We start from the raw sequence: 17,269 nt of genomic DNA, 5'->3' as shown, positions 1-17,269 counted from the left end.
CGTGGGGAGAGGAGAGCAGGTGGCTCCAGAGAATAAGGCTTCAAACCCCCTGGGAACCCTGTCAACACCGGCGACCCGTCCGCCCGGCCATAAGTTTGGTATCTGGCTCTTTCTCCTCCTAGATTCTTCAGGTCATACAAAAGGTGGAAATAAATATCCGCAGACAAGATTCAAGTTTTCCCACCGGAGCTCCGCCCTCTGGAAACCTACAAGGCCTCCCCTGCCACGCGCAGTTCTTAAAGCCTTCGGGACAGACTTGGATGACCGGAAGGCCCTAAGTCTCCCACTAAGGAATGGGAAGAAGTGGTCAGCCAAACCCACCGGCCTCCCAGGCATCCCGCTGGCCCACGTGGGTGGCCGGGCCCCACCCTCCTGTGGCTCAAGGGCTTCCCCTCCCTCGCCGCCACACCCGATTACCAACACACAATTCCCTTCCTCCCCCAGCCACCTAAGTCGGAATCTGAGTGAAATAAATAGCATCGCCCACCAGCGACCGCCCTGCTTCACAGCCCAGGCCCACCCAGGGTATATCGCAGTCTCCATGGGGGTGGCGCCCCGGCCTCGCTGCCTCTGCACTGCTCTTCTCCCCAGCGCTCTTCAGGTCTCTGGCCGAGCTCAGGGACCCGGCGGGCGGGAAACCCGGGGCCGCGGGGCGGGGGCTGAGGGAAGGCACGGCACCCAGGACTGGGACCCTCAGCCCCCCGGGCCTGAGAAGCAAGGGGCCGGCGGTCCAGGGGAGGGGCCGGTGGCCCGGAGGGCTGCGCTGCTGTTGGCCCCGGACCCCTCACAGGACGCCCTCCCGGTAGGCGCCCGAAGGCCCGGCGAACGCGGCCTGATGCTCTGAGCCGAAGCTCGTGCCGCCCGCGAACTCCAGCAGGGCGCTGCCGCGCTCCCCCGGGCCGGCGCTGGGCGGCCCTTTGGCCGGCGCCTCGGGCTTGGACGCGGGGGCCGGGGCTGAACCCGAGCCCGGTGCGGCAGCGGCGCCGCGGTGCGTCTTCATGTGGGTGAGCAGGTGCGAGCTCTGCGAGAAGCGGCGACCGCAGTTGGCGCAGGCGTAGGGCCGCTCGCCCGTGTGCGTGCGCTGATGCGTGACCAGCACCGAGCGCTGCGAGAAGCGTTTGCCGCACTCGGGGCACGGGAAGGGGCGCTCGCCAGTGTGGCCGCGCCGGTGCTTGGCCAGGTTGGAGCGCTGCGCGAAGCCGCGGCCGCAGTCGGCGCATCGGAAGGGCTTCTCGCCCGTATGCGTGCGCCGGTGCCGCTTGAAGTCCGAGCTGTGGCCGAAGCCCTTGCCGCAGTCGGGGCAGCGGTGCGGCTTCTCCTCCGCGTGCGCCCACTGGTGCCGGGTCAGCGCCGCGCTCTGCCCAAAGCGCCGGCCGCACTCGCCACACGCGTAGGGCCGCTCTCCAGTGTGCGCGCGTCCGTGCGCCGTCAGGTGTGCGCGGCGGCTGAAGCCCGCGCCGCAGACGCCGCACACAAACGGCTTCTCGCCGGTGTGGCCGCGCACGTGCGCCGCCAGGTGCGAGCCGCGGGCGAAGCGCGCACCGCACTCGGGGCAAGGGAAGGGCCGCTCGCCGGTGTGCGTGCGCCGGTGGCGCGCAAGGTGCGAGCCGTATACGAAGCTCTTGCCGCAGTCGGCGCACCGGTGAGGCCGCTCGCCCGCGTGGTAGCGCTGGTGCTTGGCCAGCGCCGCGCGGCGCCCGAACGTCTTGCCGCAGTCTGAACAGATCCACGGGCTCTCCTCCTCCGCCAGCGCGGCCGGCGCAGGCTCGGCCAGCAGTCCCCCGACAGCGGGCCCGAACGCGCGCAGGCCACCTCCGCCGACACCGGCCCCGCTGCCGAAAGGATCGCAGGCCAGCCCGGTGCCCTCCACCAGGGAGAGCGGACCCCCCAGGGGCGCCGGGAGCGGACGCCCGTCGACCGGCAGCCGCTCTCCGAAGTCAGGCAGGCCCAGGATCGGGAAGCCGTCCGGGTGTAACCAGGACTTTGGGTGCACCGGGAAATGGAAGCCCAGCGGGTGGGAGGAGGGGCCTTCGCCCTCCTCCAGGCCGTTGCCAAGCTCCAGGAAGCGCCTGTCCGGTGCCGGGTCTGCCTTGCCGCTAGGGGTGGGGTTGGGCGCCACCACCACCGCCTCCTCTCTCCCATGGGCTGCGGCCTCCACCTCTCCGTCTGCCTCGCCGGCTTCAGGCCGCTCCGGCCCCTCAGGCCCGGGTTCAGTGTCCTCCGGCACTGCGGCGGCCGCGGTCTCGCTGGGTTCCCGCCGGGGGCCGTCGCCACCCGGCTCCGCGCAGGCCCCGCCGCGCCGGTGGCGCTGGAAGTCGGCGCGCAGGCGGAAGGCCTGGCCGCAGTCGGGACAGCAGTGCGGGCGGTCAGCGGTGTGCACCGCCTGGTGCCGCGCGAGCGCCGAGCTCTGGCTGAAGCTGCGGCCGCAGTGCGGACACAGGTAGGGCCGCTCGCCCGTGTGCGTGCGCTGGTGTGTGACCAGGTAGGAGCGTCGCCCGAAGCCCGCGCCACAGAAGGCGCAGCGGTACGGCCGCTCGCCAGTGTGAATGCGTCGGTGCGTCACCAGGTGCGACTTGTAGACGAAGCGCTTGCCGCAGTCCGGGCACGGAAAGGGCTTCTCGCCAGTGTGCGTGCGCTGGTGGATGGCCAGGTGCGAGCGGTACACGAAGCCCTTACCGCACTCCTCACAGCCGAAGGGCTTGACGGCCGCGTGGTAGCGCTGGTGCTTGGCCAGCCGCGAGCGGTGCGGGAAGACCTTGCCGCACACATCGCACGTGGTCTCGGGCCGACCGGCCGGCGTGTCCACCGTGGCCGGGAACGCCCAGGGCGACAGCAGGTTCGCTCCCTGCTCCCGGCCAGGCAGGAAAGGCTTTGCTTCGGAGCCGTCGGCCAGGACTCCGAGGCCGCCTGGGTCAGGTCCCCACCCCTCCGGAGTCTGCGCCGAATCCGAGTCGTCGGGGCCCCACGTCCCAGGCACGTCCCCCACGCCGTAGGCAGCAGACCAAAGTCCCGGGGGCTCGTTCTCCTCCTCAGCCACCTCCGCCAGGAAGTCCTCGTCGTCTTCCTCCTCGTGGTCCTCTATGTCATCCGTCCAGAACCAGGCTCCTAAAGGCGACAAAGGCAGGCCAGAAGAGACGTAAGTGAACTCGACAGGAGCCTCTGGCAGGTTCCTGCTCCAAGAAATCAGGGCTCCCGAGAGGCCTCCAGCCGGACCTCCCTCCAGTCGGACGGGGCACCTCCTTTTACCAAGTGAGCCGTGCCCATGCCCCACTGCCAGCCCTGAACAGCTGCAAAGGCAGGAAAGCCGCCCCCCCTCCCCCAGCTAGGAGCCTGGGGACAAGCAGCACACGAAGGCCAGGGCTCCCATCCAACGTCTCTTCCAGACCTCCAGCTCCCCCAGGGTTTGCCACCTGCTGAGGAACGCGGCAAGCTCTAGGAAGGGGTGAGACCCAAAGTTAAACCCACAGTAGGGATCCTGTGCTGAGAAAATGAGGTGGAGACGCTGGGGGTCTTTTCCCCCGCAAAGCTCCTGAAGAGCTCTGTCTCTATGGCCTTTCTGGAAGACAGCGCAAAAGGCGGCCCCCTCTGCAGAGGACCAGCTTTTTTTTTTTTTTTTTTTTTTTTTTCTAAAAGAACCTCCTCCTCTGTACAGTCACGATCTCAGCTCACTGCAACCCCGCCTCCCAGGTTCAAGCAATTCTCCCACCTCAGCCTCCGGAGTAGCTGGGATTACAGGCTCACACAACCAGCCCGACTAATTTTTTGTATTTTTAAGAGATGGGGTTTCACCATGTTGACCAGGCTGGTCTCAAACGCCTGGCCTCAGGTGATCCTCGGGCCTCGGCCTTCCAAAGCGCTGGGATTACAAACCTGAGCCAACACATCTGGCCTCTCAGCTCTAAGCTTTGCTCAGCATCCCCCATTCTGCCCCTCTCCCGCCAAGCTGCACCCTGCTCTCTCCCTTCTGCCCTCTCCCTTTGGCCATCCGAGGTGCATGGAGATGAAGCTGGCACAGTGGGGCTCCTGTTGATGGCTGATACACCTGAGACTCTGTGACACACCAGGAGGGAACTGTTGTCTCCGGAGCAGGCACTAAGTCACAGGGAACGCAGGGATGATGGCTGGCCTGCGGCCCCAGATGCTCCAAGGCACCTGCGTGGCTGCTCTCTGGGACCCTCCCCAGTGTCCACCTCACAGTCTCAGCCTCTGGAAAGTTCCAGCTCTCACAGCTGGTGTGGGAATCTCCTCCTTACCCTACCTGGGTCCCCTGCCAAGGCACTGGCCTATTTCAGCTGTCACCTAGCTAGGTGAGCCTGGACCACTGAATCCTGACCTTAGGAGGAAAGTCAGAGCCCAGGAGGTCCTGGTGAGCCTGGGCTGGCCCCTCATGTCACACACCGGCCCCTGCCAGTCTGCATGGCCTTGGCACTATAGCATCCCACATGCATTCCATATGGGAATCTAGAGCCGTGGGGGAAAACAGACCCGAACGGGCCTGGTTTCACTGTGCAAAAACACGCATCATGGAAGAGTAAGAAAATGGGTTACTTCATCTTTCACACTTCGTGATACTTTTGCAGTTTACTATTATAATAAACGTAAGCTTGAAATAAAAGAAAAAGGTTTCTTGTCACTAAGTTGAGTCTACCTCAAACTGCCACCCACAGCCACTCTGTGCACAGAGCAGTAAAGAAAAGCCCAGTCTCCCTCACTGGTCGCCCTTCCCCCTTTGGCTGCAATGCTCCCCAGGTCTGGGAAGGCTGCTGCACCCCAGCCCTATGCCCCAACCCTACAGGTCAGGGAGGCTGGCAGAGGGCCAGGCAGTTGGGGCTGATGGACAGATGGAAAGGATCTGACCTTCAGGCTCTGATTCGGGTCTTGGGTTTAGAGACCCCGCCAAACGGGGAAGGTTCAATCCTAGGAACAACTATGACTTTGTAGCAGGGTGTGTCAGCACCTCAGGAGCCAGCCAAGACACAATGAGCATTTGCTGGATAATAGGCCTCAAAGAGCTGGACCCCACAGGCCAACTGCGGCCTTGCCCGCCACAGTCTCAGCTATGCAGAGCTGGGAGGCAGGGCCAGGTCCCAATGGCTCCTCCCAGCACCTCTCCCTGGATCCTTAGCACCGCAGGGAAGCCTTTCACTTGGGGAGGTAGGTGGGGACCCCCTCTCCCTGTGGGCTCTGTAGAGAGGGCACCTCTCACCAGCTCTATAGCTGGCACAGCCACTTGTCCAACAATTGGGACAAGGGTGAGCCACACTCAAGCATACGGCACAATGACAGAGGCCACCATTGACACCAAGTGTGGGTGGGGAAGGGCATCCAAGTCCCTGGGAAGTCGGAGCTGGCTGCACTCTGAGGGGAACTCCCAGGAAGGATCAGGGTCCCTGGGAAGGGCCCCAAAGGGAGACCAGCCTGCCCCAGGCCAGGCTCTGTTGCAGTGGATGGGAACAGCCTGGAGTGAGGGTGTCTAACTAACAGGACTCCAGGGACAAGGCCCCAAGGGTGTTTGCTGGCTCTTAGATCCAAAGCCCTTTTTCAGATCTAAGTGAGGCCTCCTCACAGCTCGACTCACCAGACTCAAGCCAGGGCAACCGTTGGCTAACTAGGAGGGGCTGGCACGTGTTTCTCAACAGCTGGACGGCAATGGGCCAGGAACCATGCGCCAGCAGCCCATGGCGCCCAATATACCTGCTTCCTCCAGAACCCAGGGGACAGCGGAGAAGAGGAGATCCTGGGGCTGGTGGTCTCTCTCCCCTGCACCTCATATTTAGGCCTAAGGACTCTGACCTTGGGTAACATTTGGCTAGGCTTCTGGGAAGTTCCCGAGGGACCACATGGCTCAGGGATAAAAAGCAGAGACCAATGAGAGGCTCAAAGTCAGCTGTCTAGGGAGGGAGAAGTTTCCAGAGTGCAGCCACGAGGACCTTCACAGCCTGTCCTGAACTGGGAACACTAAAACCCTCCTATGCAGCGGCAGGTGACAGAAGCTGATGGAGGGGGAGACCACCCCAGCAGCTGGGTACCAAGGGAATGAATTAAAGGCCTTAGGGCTGGGGATGTCACAGGAACAATCTCTTCCCCCATCCCTCCACAGGCATCAGCACCAGGCACAGCTGCTCCCTAGCTGAGTGGCTTCTTTAGAGGATTCCCCTCTGAATCTTAATGCTGAGGTGTTCCTCAAGGGCTTACCACTCCACTGTGCCCACCACAGCAAATCCTACAGCCTGAAGCCCTGCATCTGCTCCGTTCACCAGGACTGCAGGGACAAGGCCGGACCCGTCACCATCTCTTCCTTGGCTTCACCTCAAGAGGCAGCTGGGGGGCTCGGGCTCTGCCTGGGTGTGAATTCCACTTCTATGACGCACTGGCCATGGGACCTTGGGCAAGACATTTAATCTGAGTTTCCCCATCTGTAAAATGGGTTGGTAACAGCACCTGCAATCCACTTGGTGGGACTGTGGCAAGGTTGACATGCACAGCCGTAAACACCTACAGTGGCACCTCCACTGCTCCCAGGGTCAGGTGGTACCAATGCCACCATGGATCCGTGGAGATGCTGAGGCCCCCTGCTGTCCATCCCATGCTTTCCTTTGGTCATCACTTGAGTTGTCCCCCAAATGTCAGGCGATGCTCCCTTCCTGCCATCAGGCACCGGTGGTCACAGATCCCCACCAGGGCGTTTCCTCGTGGAGGCTGGGCCGCAGTCCCTAACCCTAGAGAGGCCACTAGCCAGCCCTGGCAGCAGGCTACCTCCTGGACTGGACAGGAGGGGTGGGGCACCCTCCAGCCCACACTAGGGCCCTCCTGCTCACCAGTGGCTGGTTCTACACCGAGGCCCTCAGGGAAGCCCTGGATGCACAAAGGTCCCTGCACCCAGGAGGGGGTCACCTGCGCCACCAAAGCTGGGCATTACCCAGAATCAGGAGGGGTGTCACCTGCACCACCAAAGCTGTGCATTACCTAGAATCCTACCAACACAACAGCAGGCGTTCCAGCTTCTGTCCCTGGGCCCTGGTTTAACTGTGCAGGAGGCAGTGATAATCCCAGGGGCCAACCAATGTCCCTAGCAGCAGAGCCCCTGGAACACGTCTGGTAATTGCCCTGCCCTGGGCACAGGGAGGGGGTCCTATGTAGGATACTAATCAAAGGGGCTGTGGGGAAGACAGTGGCCCTATACCCACATGCCTGGCCCACACAGAAGACACGGTCCCAACCTGCCATGGGACCCTACACACATCTAACATCACACAGGGATGCTGCTCAGTGCACCAGGCCGCCACCATCTACAACTCCCACCCCTGGACAACCTGTGCCCATCTGGGAGCCTGGAACCTGCCCTCCAGCCTCAACCTGACCCGGGCCCCCCACAGCAAGTCCACAAAGTAGGCTGACTGAACAGCACCGTGTCTCTCCCTCTGAACCCACGCTGGGGCCCGGCCTGGAGTGCAGGCTGTGGAAGTCGGTTCTGAGTAAAGCCAACACCTGCTCCCTCCCCTCACCCAGTCAGTGTAACCTGCTCCATCCAGACACAAACTCCAGATGGCCTTAGGGAGAGACCCTCCCTCACGGGGGACAGTCACAAATGGAGGAGCTGGACAAGGGTGACATGCCCAAATCCACAGGCATCAGCAGCCCTCCCTTCTGCAATCTGTCAGGGAGATGAGGATGCCGCTGGCCCCATACACCACAGCGTAGGGGAGGCAGGGCTCTCAGGCTCAGCTTCTGCACTGGGATCTGAACCAGCTGCGTGACCCTGGCCAGGCTGCCAGGTCTGTAAGGAGGGGTCCTCCTCTGAGGACAGGCACTGGGCCTGCCCCTTACTAGGGCAGGTGACCTCAGAAGAGCCAGTCTGCAGTGGCTGAGGGGGTCCATCTCAGGGAGTGGAAAGGCAGCCCCACAGGGGTACAGGGCTGACCCACCAGGTCAAGGCCACTGGCAGCCACATAAGGCCTGCTGGCACCCACAGGCACAATTTTCTCCAGCACGTTCTTGCTCCAGTGCAGACCAGAGCCAGTGGAAAATGGGGTTCAACCAGGGTGGGGATCTAAGCCAGGTAAAGAGAAAGGCAGGATGGGGGAGGGGCAGGAGGGGGGGAACTGTGGAGCCACGCCTGAAAGGCAGGCCGAGGCTTCAGCAGCCCTCGAGAGGGGTAGGCCCTGATGAGGGCAGTGCCAGAGCCCAGACATCATGTGTGGCCCAATTCATCAAGAAGCCCAAGAGACGAACACACTTGGGCCTTGCATACTCCAGTCCAGAAACAAATTCTGTCAGCCTGGAGTTGAAGGAGCAGAGCCAGAGCTGGGCCTGAGGCTTCCCGGGAAATCCACGACCCTGAACACCTTCTGCACCCATCACTCCAAAACCTCCTCTCCAGAATGCCCCAAACTGCTCACCCCAGTCAGAGTCCTGCCTGCAGTGCTCTAGGGAGAGCAGGGGAGGCTGAGGGGAGCCTATTCCCAGACACAGCCAAGTGGGCCAAGAAGCAGGAGGACCGGCTAGCATCAGAAAAGCCTCCACAATGGTGTGTTGGGCTCCCGCTCCTGCCCTGTCTCAGCCAACCACCTGACAGCTGGCCCCTCACATACAAAGAAATTCACAGGCTCCAACACAGGGCACGGAATCTTTTTTTTGGTTTTTGTTGTTTTGTTGTTGTTGTTTTCGTTCTTGTTGCCCAGGTTGGAGTGCAATGGCACGACCTCGGCTCACTGCAACCTCCACCTCCTGGGTTTAAGCAATTCTCTTGTCTCGGCCTCCCGAGTAGCTGGGATTACAGGCATGTGCCACCACACTCAGCTAATTTTGTATTTCTAGTAGAGACGGAGTTTCTCCATGTTGGTGAGGCTGGTCTCAAACTCCTGACCACAGGTGATCTGCCCACCTTGGCCTCCCAAAGTACTGGGATTACAGGTGTGAGTCACCATGCCCAGCCAGGGAATCATTTTTAAAGGTTCCTAGAAGGAGCCTCTACGTTGTCTAAGGACCTTACAGCCCTCAGACCTCTCTGAAACTTGAACCACCAGGAGCCAGTCAGCAAAGGCAGAGGTTGGCACAGGGCAGCCACCCATGTCCACAGAGGACCCCTCAGAACAGATGGTCAGAGACACAGTCAGAGACAGCAGATACCAGGTCTGCAGAGAACTCAGTGAAGGCCAATGTTTGACAACAGCTCTGAGTAGCTGTTGGCACAAACCACAAAATTCCATCACACGCTCACCTGTGTAGACACCGGTGACGATGTCTCCTTCCTCAGGTCGGGGGCTATCTGGGACCCAAGGTTCTTCCCCTTGCTCCAGTCGGAAGATCAAATCGGGCTTGGGGATTGGGTATCCTGCCAGGAGATCAGATGCTGGCTGCAGGTGGTTCCCCTGGACCCTCTGCTGCCCTACGGCCTGGGCTGCGCCACCGCTCAGCAACCCCCACCTCCACTTGCCCTGGCACCAGCCCTCCCCACCCTTCCCTGCTCCAGAGGATCCAGGTGGTCCTTTCCCTCTGAAGCGTTCCCTGTCCTCCCCTGCTCTCGTCCCACCAAGTCCCCTCAACACCTTCCACTGCAAGATGCCCACACCCCTTCTCCTCCCTCACCCACCTCCTCATCCTGGAGGCTTCAGGGGCCATGCAGCAGAGACCACAGCCAGACTGCCTCCACAGAGGTGTCACCTGGCTCAGGGCGCTGCCTGGCCAGTGCAGCCCTAGGACATCCCCCACCCCACCCAGGGCCCATGGGGTCCTAGGGCTTCCCTGGGAGGTGGGCTGGCCCCAGCATCCACATTTTCAAAGACCCTGGGATTTGAAAAGCTCCCCCTGTCAGACAGCTAAGGCCCTGGCAGCCATCATACCAGGCTGCCTGTTGGGGGCACAAGATCCCATCCTTACCCAAGGACACTAGAATCCCATAGTTCTCCTGCATGACTTCCTGGTAGAGGCCCCGCTGGTCTGCCTCCAGCCTCTCCCACTCTTCCAGGGAGAAGTACACAGCCACATCTTCAAAGGTCACCAGCCCCTGGGAAACACAGGGCCGCAGGTGACAGGCTGAGGGAGCCCTTTACAGACAGCCACGGAAGATTCAGACCACTGAGGCCCTCCAGCGTGGGTGTCAGGGGAACACAGATGCCCAGATGGCACTTGGAGCATTCAGGCCTTGCCACAGCCCTGGGAAACAGGAACCTAATCCCAGCCAGAGACTGGGGACTCAAGCTCAAAGAGAGTGAATGACCCAGCTCATACAGCAGAGCTGTGTCTCACGTAAAAGTAAGGAGACAATGAGCCCCACCCCCAGACCCCCTCTTCACATAATCCGCCTTGAGCCACTGCAGTGGCCATGTCGATCATGGAGGGCCCACTCCTAGGTGGACAAGCGACAGCAACTAAACTGGGTGTGGGCACTGGCGCCCAACCTGACTGGGCAGCAGGAAACCAGACCCTGGACATGTGACAAGCACTCCAGGTGAGGGAGCGGCCAGCCTTGGGAGAGAGCCAGGCCTCTGAAGTCACTGTGCACAGCGCCGTTGAGTGGGTGGCAGCCAAAGCGATCAGGACAACCCAACAGCTGGGAGGGGCCAGGCTCCACAAGAGCAGGACCACAGCCCCAGCCTTGGGGCTGGACACCCAGCCGCTTCCCACAGCCCCCTCCCAGCTCAGGGCCTGGGCCCAGCCTGGGGATTCCAGTGCTGTGGCCTCTGCCAACACAAGTCTCCAGAGAGCAGGTGCCAAGGTCCCAGGGGAAACCCTGCCTGGGTCATCCAAGCCCCAAACAGAGAGGGCAGCTCACCTGAGACCCAGCCATCAGTAAATCATCCTCGTCCTCGTCCTCATCCTCCTCCTCCTCCTCCTCCTCCTCCTCCAGGTCCTCATCCCTAGGAGTGACTGGAACCCGGGAGGCCTGCAGGCCTATGGGGAGAGATCTCTGAGGGCCAGCTGCCCTGAGCCCCTGGCCTACAGGGCCAGAAGCCCCAATGAAACCCTCATTGCAAAGCCAGGCTCCACCCTGTCAGCCCAAGAGCCCTCCCTGGCTTGACCAGGTCCCTGGCCTGGCCCACCCCAGCTCCCTTCACTTTCTCCCTAAAGCTGGCTGCTTTTCTTACCCTTTTCCTGCAGAGCTGGGGACTTGGCATCACCACCATGGCTAAGTCGTTCCTGGGTCCCCAACGTTGGCTGCTGCTCCTCTGTCAGCACCTCCTCCACGTCCTCCTCCTCCTCCTCCACGTCCGCCTCCACCTCCACCTCGGCCACCTCCTCCACCTGCGCGTCCTCCTCCACCTGCGAGTCCTCCACCACCTCTGTCACAGCCTCCTCCTCCTCTTCCACCACTATCTCCTCCTCCTCCTCTTCTACCTCCTGTGCCTCTTTCCCCTTTTCCTCCTCTTCCTCCTCTTCCTCCTGGTCAAGGTCACACTCTGACCCATCCTCTGCCCGCTCCAGCTGGGCAGCTGGGGAGTCAGGAGTCGTGTGGAGTGCCGCCATCCTCCCTGGGAGCGAGCCTCCGCACGGCCTGAAACGCAGATAGGCGCCAGTGATGGGCTGTTCTCAGCATACCATACGGGTCCCCTCACAGGGACTCCGCATGACCCTGGGATGCCAGTCTCAGCTTCTTTTCACAAGAACTGTGTGCCTGGTGTGAACTGCTGTTCTTTCCTTGAGTAAATGAGGCATTTATCCCAGAGTCTTTATCCCCAGGGAAGCATCACACAGCCCAAGGGTGGCCCATGTTTAGCTGGAGGGGCCAAGCTTAGCCAGAAGGAAAAGCTCACCTGATACACAGGACAAAGAGACGCTTACCTCGTCCTCAACACACATGAACCAGGCCAGCAGGGAACGCAAAGAGCTCTCAGCACAGACAGGCTAAAGGCACTTGTAAGGCATGACAGGGCTGGGAGGAGACACAGGCGCCAGGAAGCCGGCAGGTCAGGCTCCTTCCTGCAGGACACGGGAGAGCAGGGGCCATGAGCCAGCATCACCCTGATGTGTCCTCAGCCCTCGCTCTGTGAAAAGCACAGCGCATGGTGGAGGCCCATCGCTGGACCATCAGAAGGACAGGAAATGCCCTGTGACATTTCAAGTTTGGGGATCAGACACTCCTAAGAGCTGAGTTGCCAAAGCCCCAAAGGCTACAGGATCCTACTCTCCCACTGACGTCAGGGACTGCTCAGCCCAGAAGCTCAGAGGAGAGGCAACCACACTGACACAGGGTCCAGGACCATGGACACAGCAGGATGGGAGGTGCTGGCCCTGGGACCTCTCACCCCTCCCAACTGCACGTCCTTCACCAGCCCCTGTGGGGTCCTAAAGGGCAGGGCAGAGTCACAGCACTGATGAGTCTATTTCTGGGGCTCCTTTCTGGGTATAAACCTGAGACCAGGCCCATCACCCAGGACACGAACCATCAGTGTCTCTGGCCTGAACAGGTCCATTTCTAAAGCGAGCCAAGCCCAGAATCCAGGGGGTGAGGGCATGAGCCCCAGAGGCATCCTGGAATGTCAGGCCACTTGGCCACACAGAGCACTGGGCCCAGCCCAGCTCATCCAGCTCTAGCAGTGGACAGTGTCTGCCACAGAACTCCTAAAACAAGACCGAGTGCCCTTGGCAAGAACAGTCCAGACGACCACAAATGGTGTTCTTATGGACACGGGAAAAAGCTGCCCTGCAATTAACTCTCCCTCTGTACCCATCACTTCTCCACCAATTAGGCAGCTGCGTTAGGCCGTTTCTGCATTGCCATGAAGGAATACCTGAGGCTGGGTAAGTCATAAAGAAAAGAGGTTTAATTCACTTACGGTTCTACAGGCTGCACCAACATGGCACCGGCACCTTCTTCTGGGGAGAACCTCAGGAAGCTTCCACTCATGGAGGGAGGCAAAGGGGGAGTGAGAGAGAGGGAGGAAGCCCCAGACTCTTTTAAAACAACCAGATCTCTTGTGAACTGAGAACTCCCTTGCCACCAAGGGATGGCACTAAACCATTAATGAGGGATCCGCCCCCATGAGCCAGTCACCTCCCACCAGGCCCACCTCCAACACTGGAAATCACGCTTCAACATGGGATTGGAAGGGACAGAGAGAGCCTGGATGTTTGCCCCCACCCAAATCTCAGGTTGAACCCTCATCCCCAATGCTGGAAGTGAGGCCTGATAGGAGGTGACTGGCTCATGGGGGCGGATTCCTCAGGAATGGCTTGGGCCATCCCCTTGGAGACAGTGAGTAATGAGTGAGTGCTCGCTCTGAATTCACAGTACATCTGGTGTATGGCGCCTCCCCACTCACTTTCTCTTGCTTGTTCCTGTTTTTGCCATGTGACATGCCTACTTCCGGTCACCTTCCACCATGATTAAAGGCTTCCTGAGGCCCCCTAGAAGTCAGGCAGATGCCAGCATCATGCTTCCTGTACAGCCTGCAGAACCATGCACCAATTTCACCTCTTCTTTACGAAGTACCCAGTCTCAGGTATTTCTTTAGAGCAATGTGAGGACAGCCTACCACGTGGACAGACACCCAAACCATCAGCTGCACATACTCATTTCCTAAACTGCTTCGAGCAGCTGCTTTAAATCCACACTTTAATAGCCAGGAAGCTCTGAGCATTCACGCAGGCTCACTCAAGTCAAGGGCTGGGACACATAGGCATCCAGAAACCACCTCTGTCCCAAAAGTCACATGTGCCCACCTCACTGGCTCCAGCACCGTTTCTAGTTTCAGAATCACTGACCCCAAAGACTCGGGTCACAGAACTACGCCTGGGAGCGCCACCCCAACCACCAGCCTTTCCCGGAAGCCGGCCTCCTCAGTGTCCACAGCTCTTTGGCGTGTGAAGATTCCCACAGTGTTGAAATCTATGTGCTACGTGTTATGCTAGCCACCTCCAGGAGGATTCAGCCCTGCCCAGCACTCAGGGCACTGGGAACACTCAGCAATGGTTTCCCAACTGCCACCCACTGGAGGCCCAGAGGAGGGCTTTTCTCAGTCAGGCCTCAGGCTGCAGATTCAGGCCGGGCCTAGGTGCCATACCAAGCCCAGCAGAGCTGTCTCCTGCCTAGCCACCACCTGAAGCAACAACTTTAAACTCCCAGAGCCAGGGTGCCATACATGAGAACACAACAAAAGAAAACTTCACGGCTTTGGAATAAAGTGGCCCCATGTTCATCCCATCTCAGGACCTGTGTGTGTGCTGTTCCCCATCCCCGGAACTCTCTTCCCCTCTTCCTGGATGATCTTCCAACGCAGCCCCTTGGGCCCCAGGGGGTGACATGGTTCCCTGTAATTCTTCCCTCACAGCATGCGCCACATTTTAAAAATACACTTATGAGACTGTCTTATGATCTCTCTCCCTGCATATGGTCAACTCCAGGGCAGCAAGAGCTCCCTTTGCTTGCGTCTGAAAGAAGCATTCAAATACTTACTGAAAGAATGACTCTAAAGTCAACAGCCAATGTGAGGAACATAGAATTTTTTACACTCAGCATTTTGGCCCTACTGTTCTGTTCCAGAACAGACTGACCACTGCTGGGGTCGGGCAGTAGGGGGGATCCTTCAATTGGAACTCACCCAGAAGCAGTGGAGAGTCTCTGCCTCCAAAGAGGACACCGAGTTAAGTCCTCTCTCCCAAGAGGTCCACCCACTGATGACCAGAGAAGATGGAGGATCAGCTCCTACAGAGGTCAGCAGCACAGCCAGACATCACCCCAACCCAAGATTCAGAACAGAATGCTTTGAAAAATGGACCTCAGAGGGCCGGACAGAGTTTAGATTCCAGCAACTCGCCCTGGGTTATCTCTGCCTAGCCCAGGCCCGCACTCTTTCCCTCCTCTTGCCAGCCTACCGGCCCACTGTAAACACTGCTCACCTCTCCCTCTGCATCCAACTCTGGGTCAGAGGCCACAGGGGGCCTCATCAACGTCATCGCAAACCTTCATTTCTCAAACTCCCGAACTTAGATGATCCACCCGGCCTCCGCCTCCCAAAGTGCTGGGATTACAGCCGTGAGCCACTGAGCCGGCCCCAAATCCTCATTTCTACCAGGGCCCTGCACTCTAGGATATGGTGCTGCAGACAACATTTACAGTCGAAGGTGACAAGGCACCTTCCAAGAGGAGCAGGGAGGGAGGCAAGGACAGGAAGAGGCAAAGCTTAAAAGTGGATAGAAATTCTCCACAAAAGCTCCAAAGCCAGGGAAACCGAACTCGGAGAGTGGGAGGAGACATGTGGGTACGCTTGTGACTAGTCCCCTTCATTCCCTCTGGGTAACCCCCCAACCAGCCCTCCGAGCTCTTCGGGTCTTCATGCCCTCCTGGAGGTCCTTCTTCCCCAACCACAACAATCCTCACTATCTGTCCTCGGATCCTGGATCACTCTACCCTCCTGGGTTTGCTCCTGAGGCAGGTATTTCCACGGGGGCCATCCCAAGTCCCCCAGGGTAGCCCCTGGCCATCCCATTCGGCTCCGGAGATCGGCCCACACTTGTTGAACCAAACCAAGCACCAAAATCACCCCACACAAGGAGAGCTGGGGGACTGACCCTCCTGGTACCTGCACTTCCCCTTGCCCATCGGGTTCTCAACCAGAGGCCAGCCCCTTTCCTACCTCTGCTGCCAAGCGGGACAGCCCAGACCCCATCCAATCCCAGGGATAGGTGTCCCTCCCTACCCACCTGCCAGCAGCAGAAGACGGCCGAGTAGCCCACGGGGGCTTCTTCTGCAGATAAGGGTAAAGCCCAGACAAGGCCCCCAAGGTCACAAAGCGGGCTCCTGGGGCGACGGCCGAGCGCCTCCCGCCCCGCAGGTGGCGTCCAGACTCTCCGCCTCCTGCAGAGACCCAGACGGTGACAGCCCCTCCTGGATGGGTGTGTCCCGGGGGCGGCCGGGGCCCAGCCACTGTTGCTGCGGCGGAGAAGGCGTGGGCGGGCACCCCGAGGTGTCGCGCGTAGCCTCCCCGGCCTGCCCCCTCCTCCTTCTGCCTGGAACCCCGGGGGTCGGCGCCCGCCCGCAACGCGCAGGCCCGGGCGGGGGTCCGGGAGGCGGGAGCGCTGCCGCTGAAGGCCTGACCCGAGCTCCGCTCCGGCCCCTCAGACCCCGGCCCCGCCGCCTCCCCGCGGCCTCCCCGCGCCGGGCGTCGAGGGCCAACCGAGCCCCGCTGCCGCCGCCGCCGACCCCGAGCGTGAGCCCGGCCCGCCCGCACCTGCCACCCGCGCCGCCGCCCACTGGCCCCGCGAGACCCACTCACCGCGCGGTCCGGGCTGGCCAAGCCGCGGGCCGGACACTGGGGCAGGGGCCTGCTGGCCGGCGGCGGGCCCCGCGCTACACAAAGTGACGGCCGGGGAGCTGCGCGGCGGCGGCGGCGCGTGGGCACCGGAAGTGCCGCCGGCCAGCCCCGCCCCGCCCGTCCCCGCGGGGGGAGGAACTTCCGGTCACGCGGGGGCCACGGCGCAGAACCGGGAAGCGCGGGTTGGAGGGGCGCTGGCCCATCTGAGCCTCTGGCCTGGCGAGGACGGGACGTGTGGGGAGGGGACCGGAGCGCCCTTGACACTCGTGGGGCGCCCACGACATCGCCCCCGCTCCTGGACACCTCGGTGACCTCGAGGTCCCGCCGCGACGACCATCGCCTTCTCGGAACCCCGGCGCAGCCTCGTTCATCAAGGGGCGCCCGCTGAGGACCCGGACCCGTGCTGGGCCCTCTCCGAGCGTCCACGGGGCCTGCCCTGGACCCCAGGACGGTGGAGGGAGGCGACGACCCTTGTGGTCGGGAGAGGGTCAGGTGTCCACGTCTCCGCCAGACCCAGGGCTCGAGTGGGGTGAACGTCTTGTGGGTGAGGAGGGCGGAGGGACGGGCAGAGGACTCACGGGTAGGGTGGGCTGTGGCGGCTGAGTGCAGGAGGGGCCTGGGGTTATGGAGCCCGCACTTGGAGGGACGTGGAGTCACCGGCAGGGAAGCGATTATCTAGGCAAAGGGAATGGTCAGTGTGAGGGCAGAAATGACAGGCGACCCTAGGAGCCTGGGGAGGGGTCAGTGCGCTCAGCGGCCACCCCCAACCCCGTCTGCATCTACTCCCAAGGGGTGCAGCTGGGGGCTGAGGATGAGCTCTGGCATCGGTGGAGTCAGAGGTCTGTCTTCGGCCTCGAATGGTGTGGCCCAGGTCCCTTCCGCAGCTCCCAGCCCACCTGCACCATTGTTCTTGGTGCTTTTCTGTGAGGGCCCCAGGCCTGACTGGGCAAGAGATAGAGGAGGACTCTGCCGGGCACAGTGGCTCACGGGCACAGTGGCTCACGCCTGTAATCCCA

The 17,269-nt window shown here is 61.1% G+C and overlaps 1 protein-coding gene across 2 annotated transcripts; it reads right to left on the bottom strand.

Moving 5' to 3' along the window:
• Positions 1–278: 278 nt before the first annotated feature.
• ZNF316 (zinc finger protein 316) lies at positions 279–16,349 on the bottom strand. Of its 2 annotated transcripts, none has more exons than XM_032266547.1 (7): positions 16,215–16,349; positions 11,782–11,919; positions 11,088–11,494; positions 10,775–10,893; positions 9,880–10,006; positions 9,221–9,334; positions 279–3,105 (listed from the first exon to the last, which is right to left on the bottom strand). In XM_032266547.1, the coding sequence occupies exons 3-7, from the start codon at positions 11,464–11,466 to the stop codon at positions 785–787; spliced, it is 3,060 nt and encodes a 1,019-aa protein (XP_032122438.1). In that variant the 5' UTR covers positions 11,467–11,494; positions 11,782–11,919; positions 16,215–16,349; the 3' UTR covers positions 279–784. The 2 variants fall into 2 exon arrangements, with proteins under 2 accessions (XP_032122438.1, XP_032122437.1); XM_032266546.1 differs by lacking the exon at positions 16,215–16,349 and adding an exon at positions 15,643–16,017.
• Between the last annotated feature and the right edge of the window lie 920 nt (positions 16,350–17,269).

Source organism: Sapajus apella, unplaced genomic scaffold, assembly GCF_009761245.1.
Source record: "Sapajus apella isolate SASKATOON/1434 unplaced genomic scaffold, GSC_monkey_1.0 scaffold159, whole genome shotgun sequence".
Classification (NCBI taxonomy): Eukaryota; Metazoa; Chordata; class Mammalia; order Primates; family Cebidae; genus Sapajus; species Sapajus apella.
Note: the sequence above shows the minus strand (reverse complement) of the source record. Positions and strands in the feature narration are given on the sequence as shown.

What these genes read in the sequence shown, in the direction of transcription:
- ZNF316 (XM_032266547.1), bottom strand. Translation starts at nt 11,466, where the DNA reads ATGGCGGCACTCCACACGACTCCTGACTCCCCAGCTGCCCAGCTGGAG. An exon ending in CCCAGCTCTGCAGGAAAAGG is followed by an intron (nt 10,894 to 11,087) that starts GTAAGAAAAGCA and finishes CTCTCCCCATAG; the next exon opens with GCCTGCAGGCCTCCCGGGTT. An exon ending in CGTCACCGGTGTCTACACAG is followed by an intron (nt 3,106 to 9,220) that starts GTGAGCGTGTGA and finishes TGTCGCCTTTAG; the next exon opens with GAGCCTGGTTCTGGACGGAT.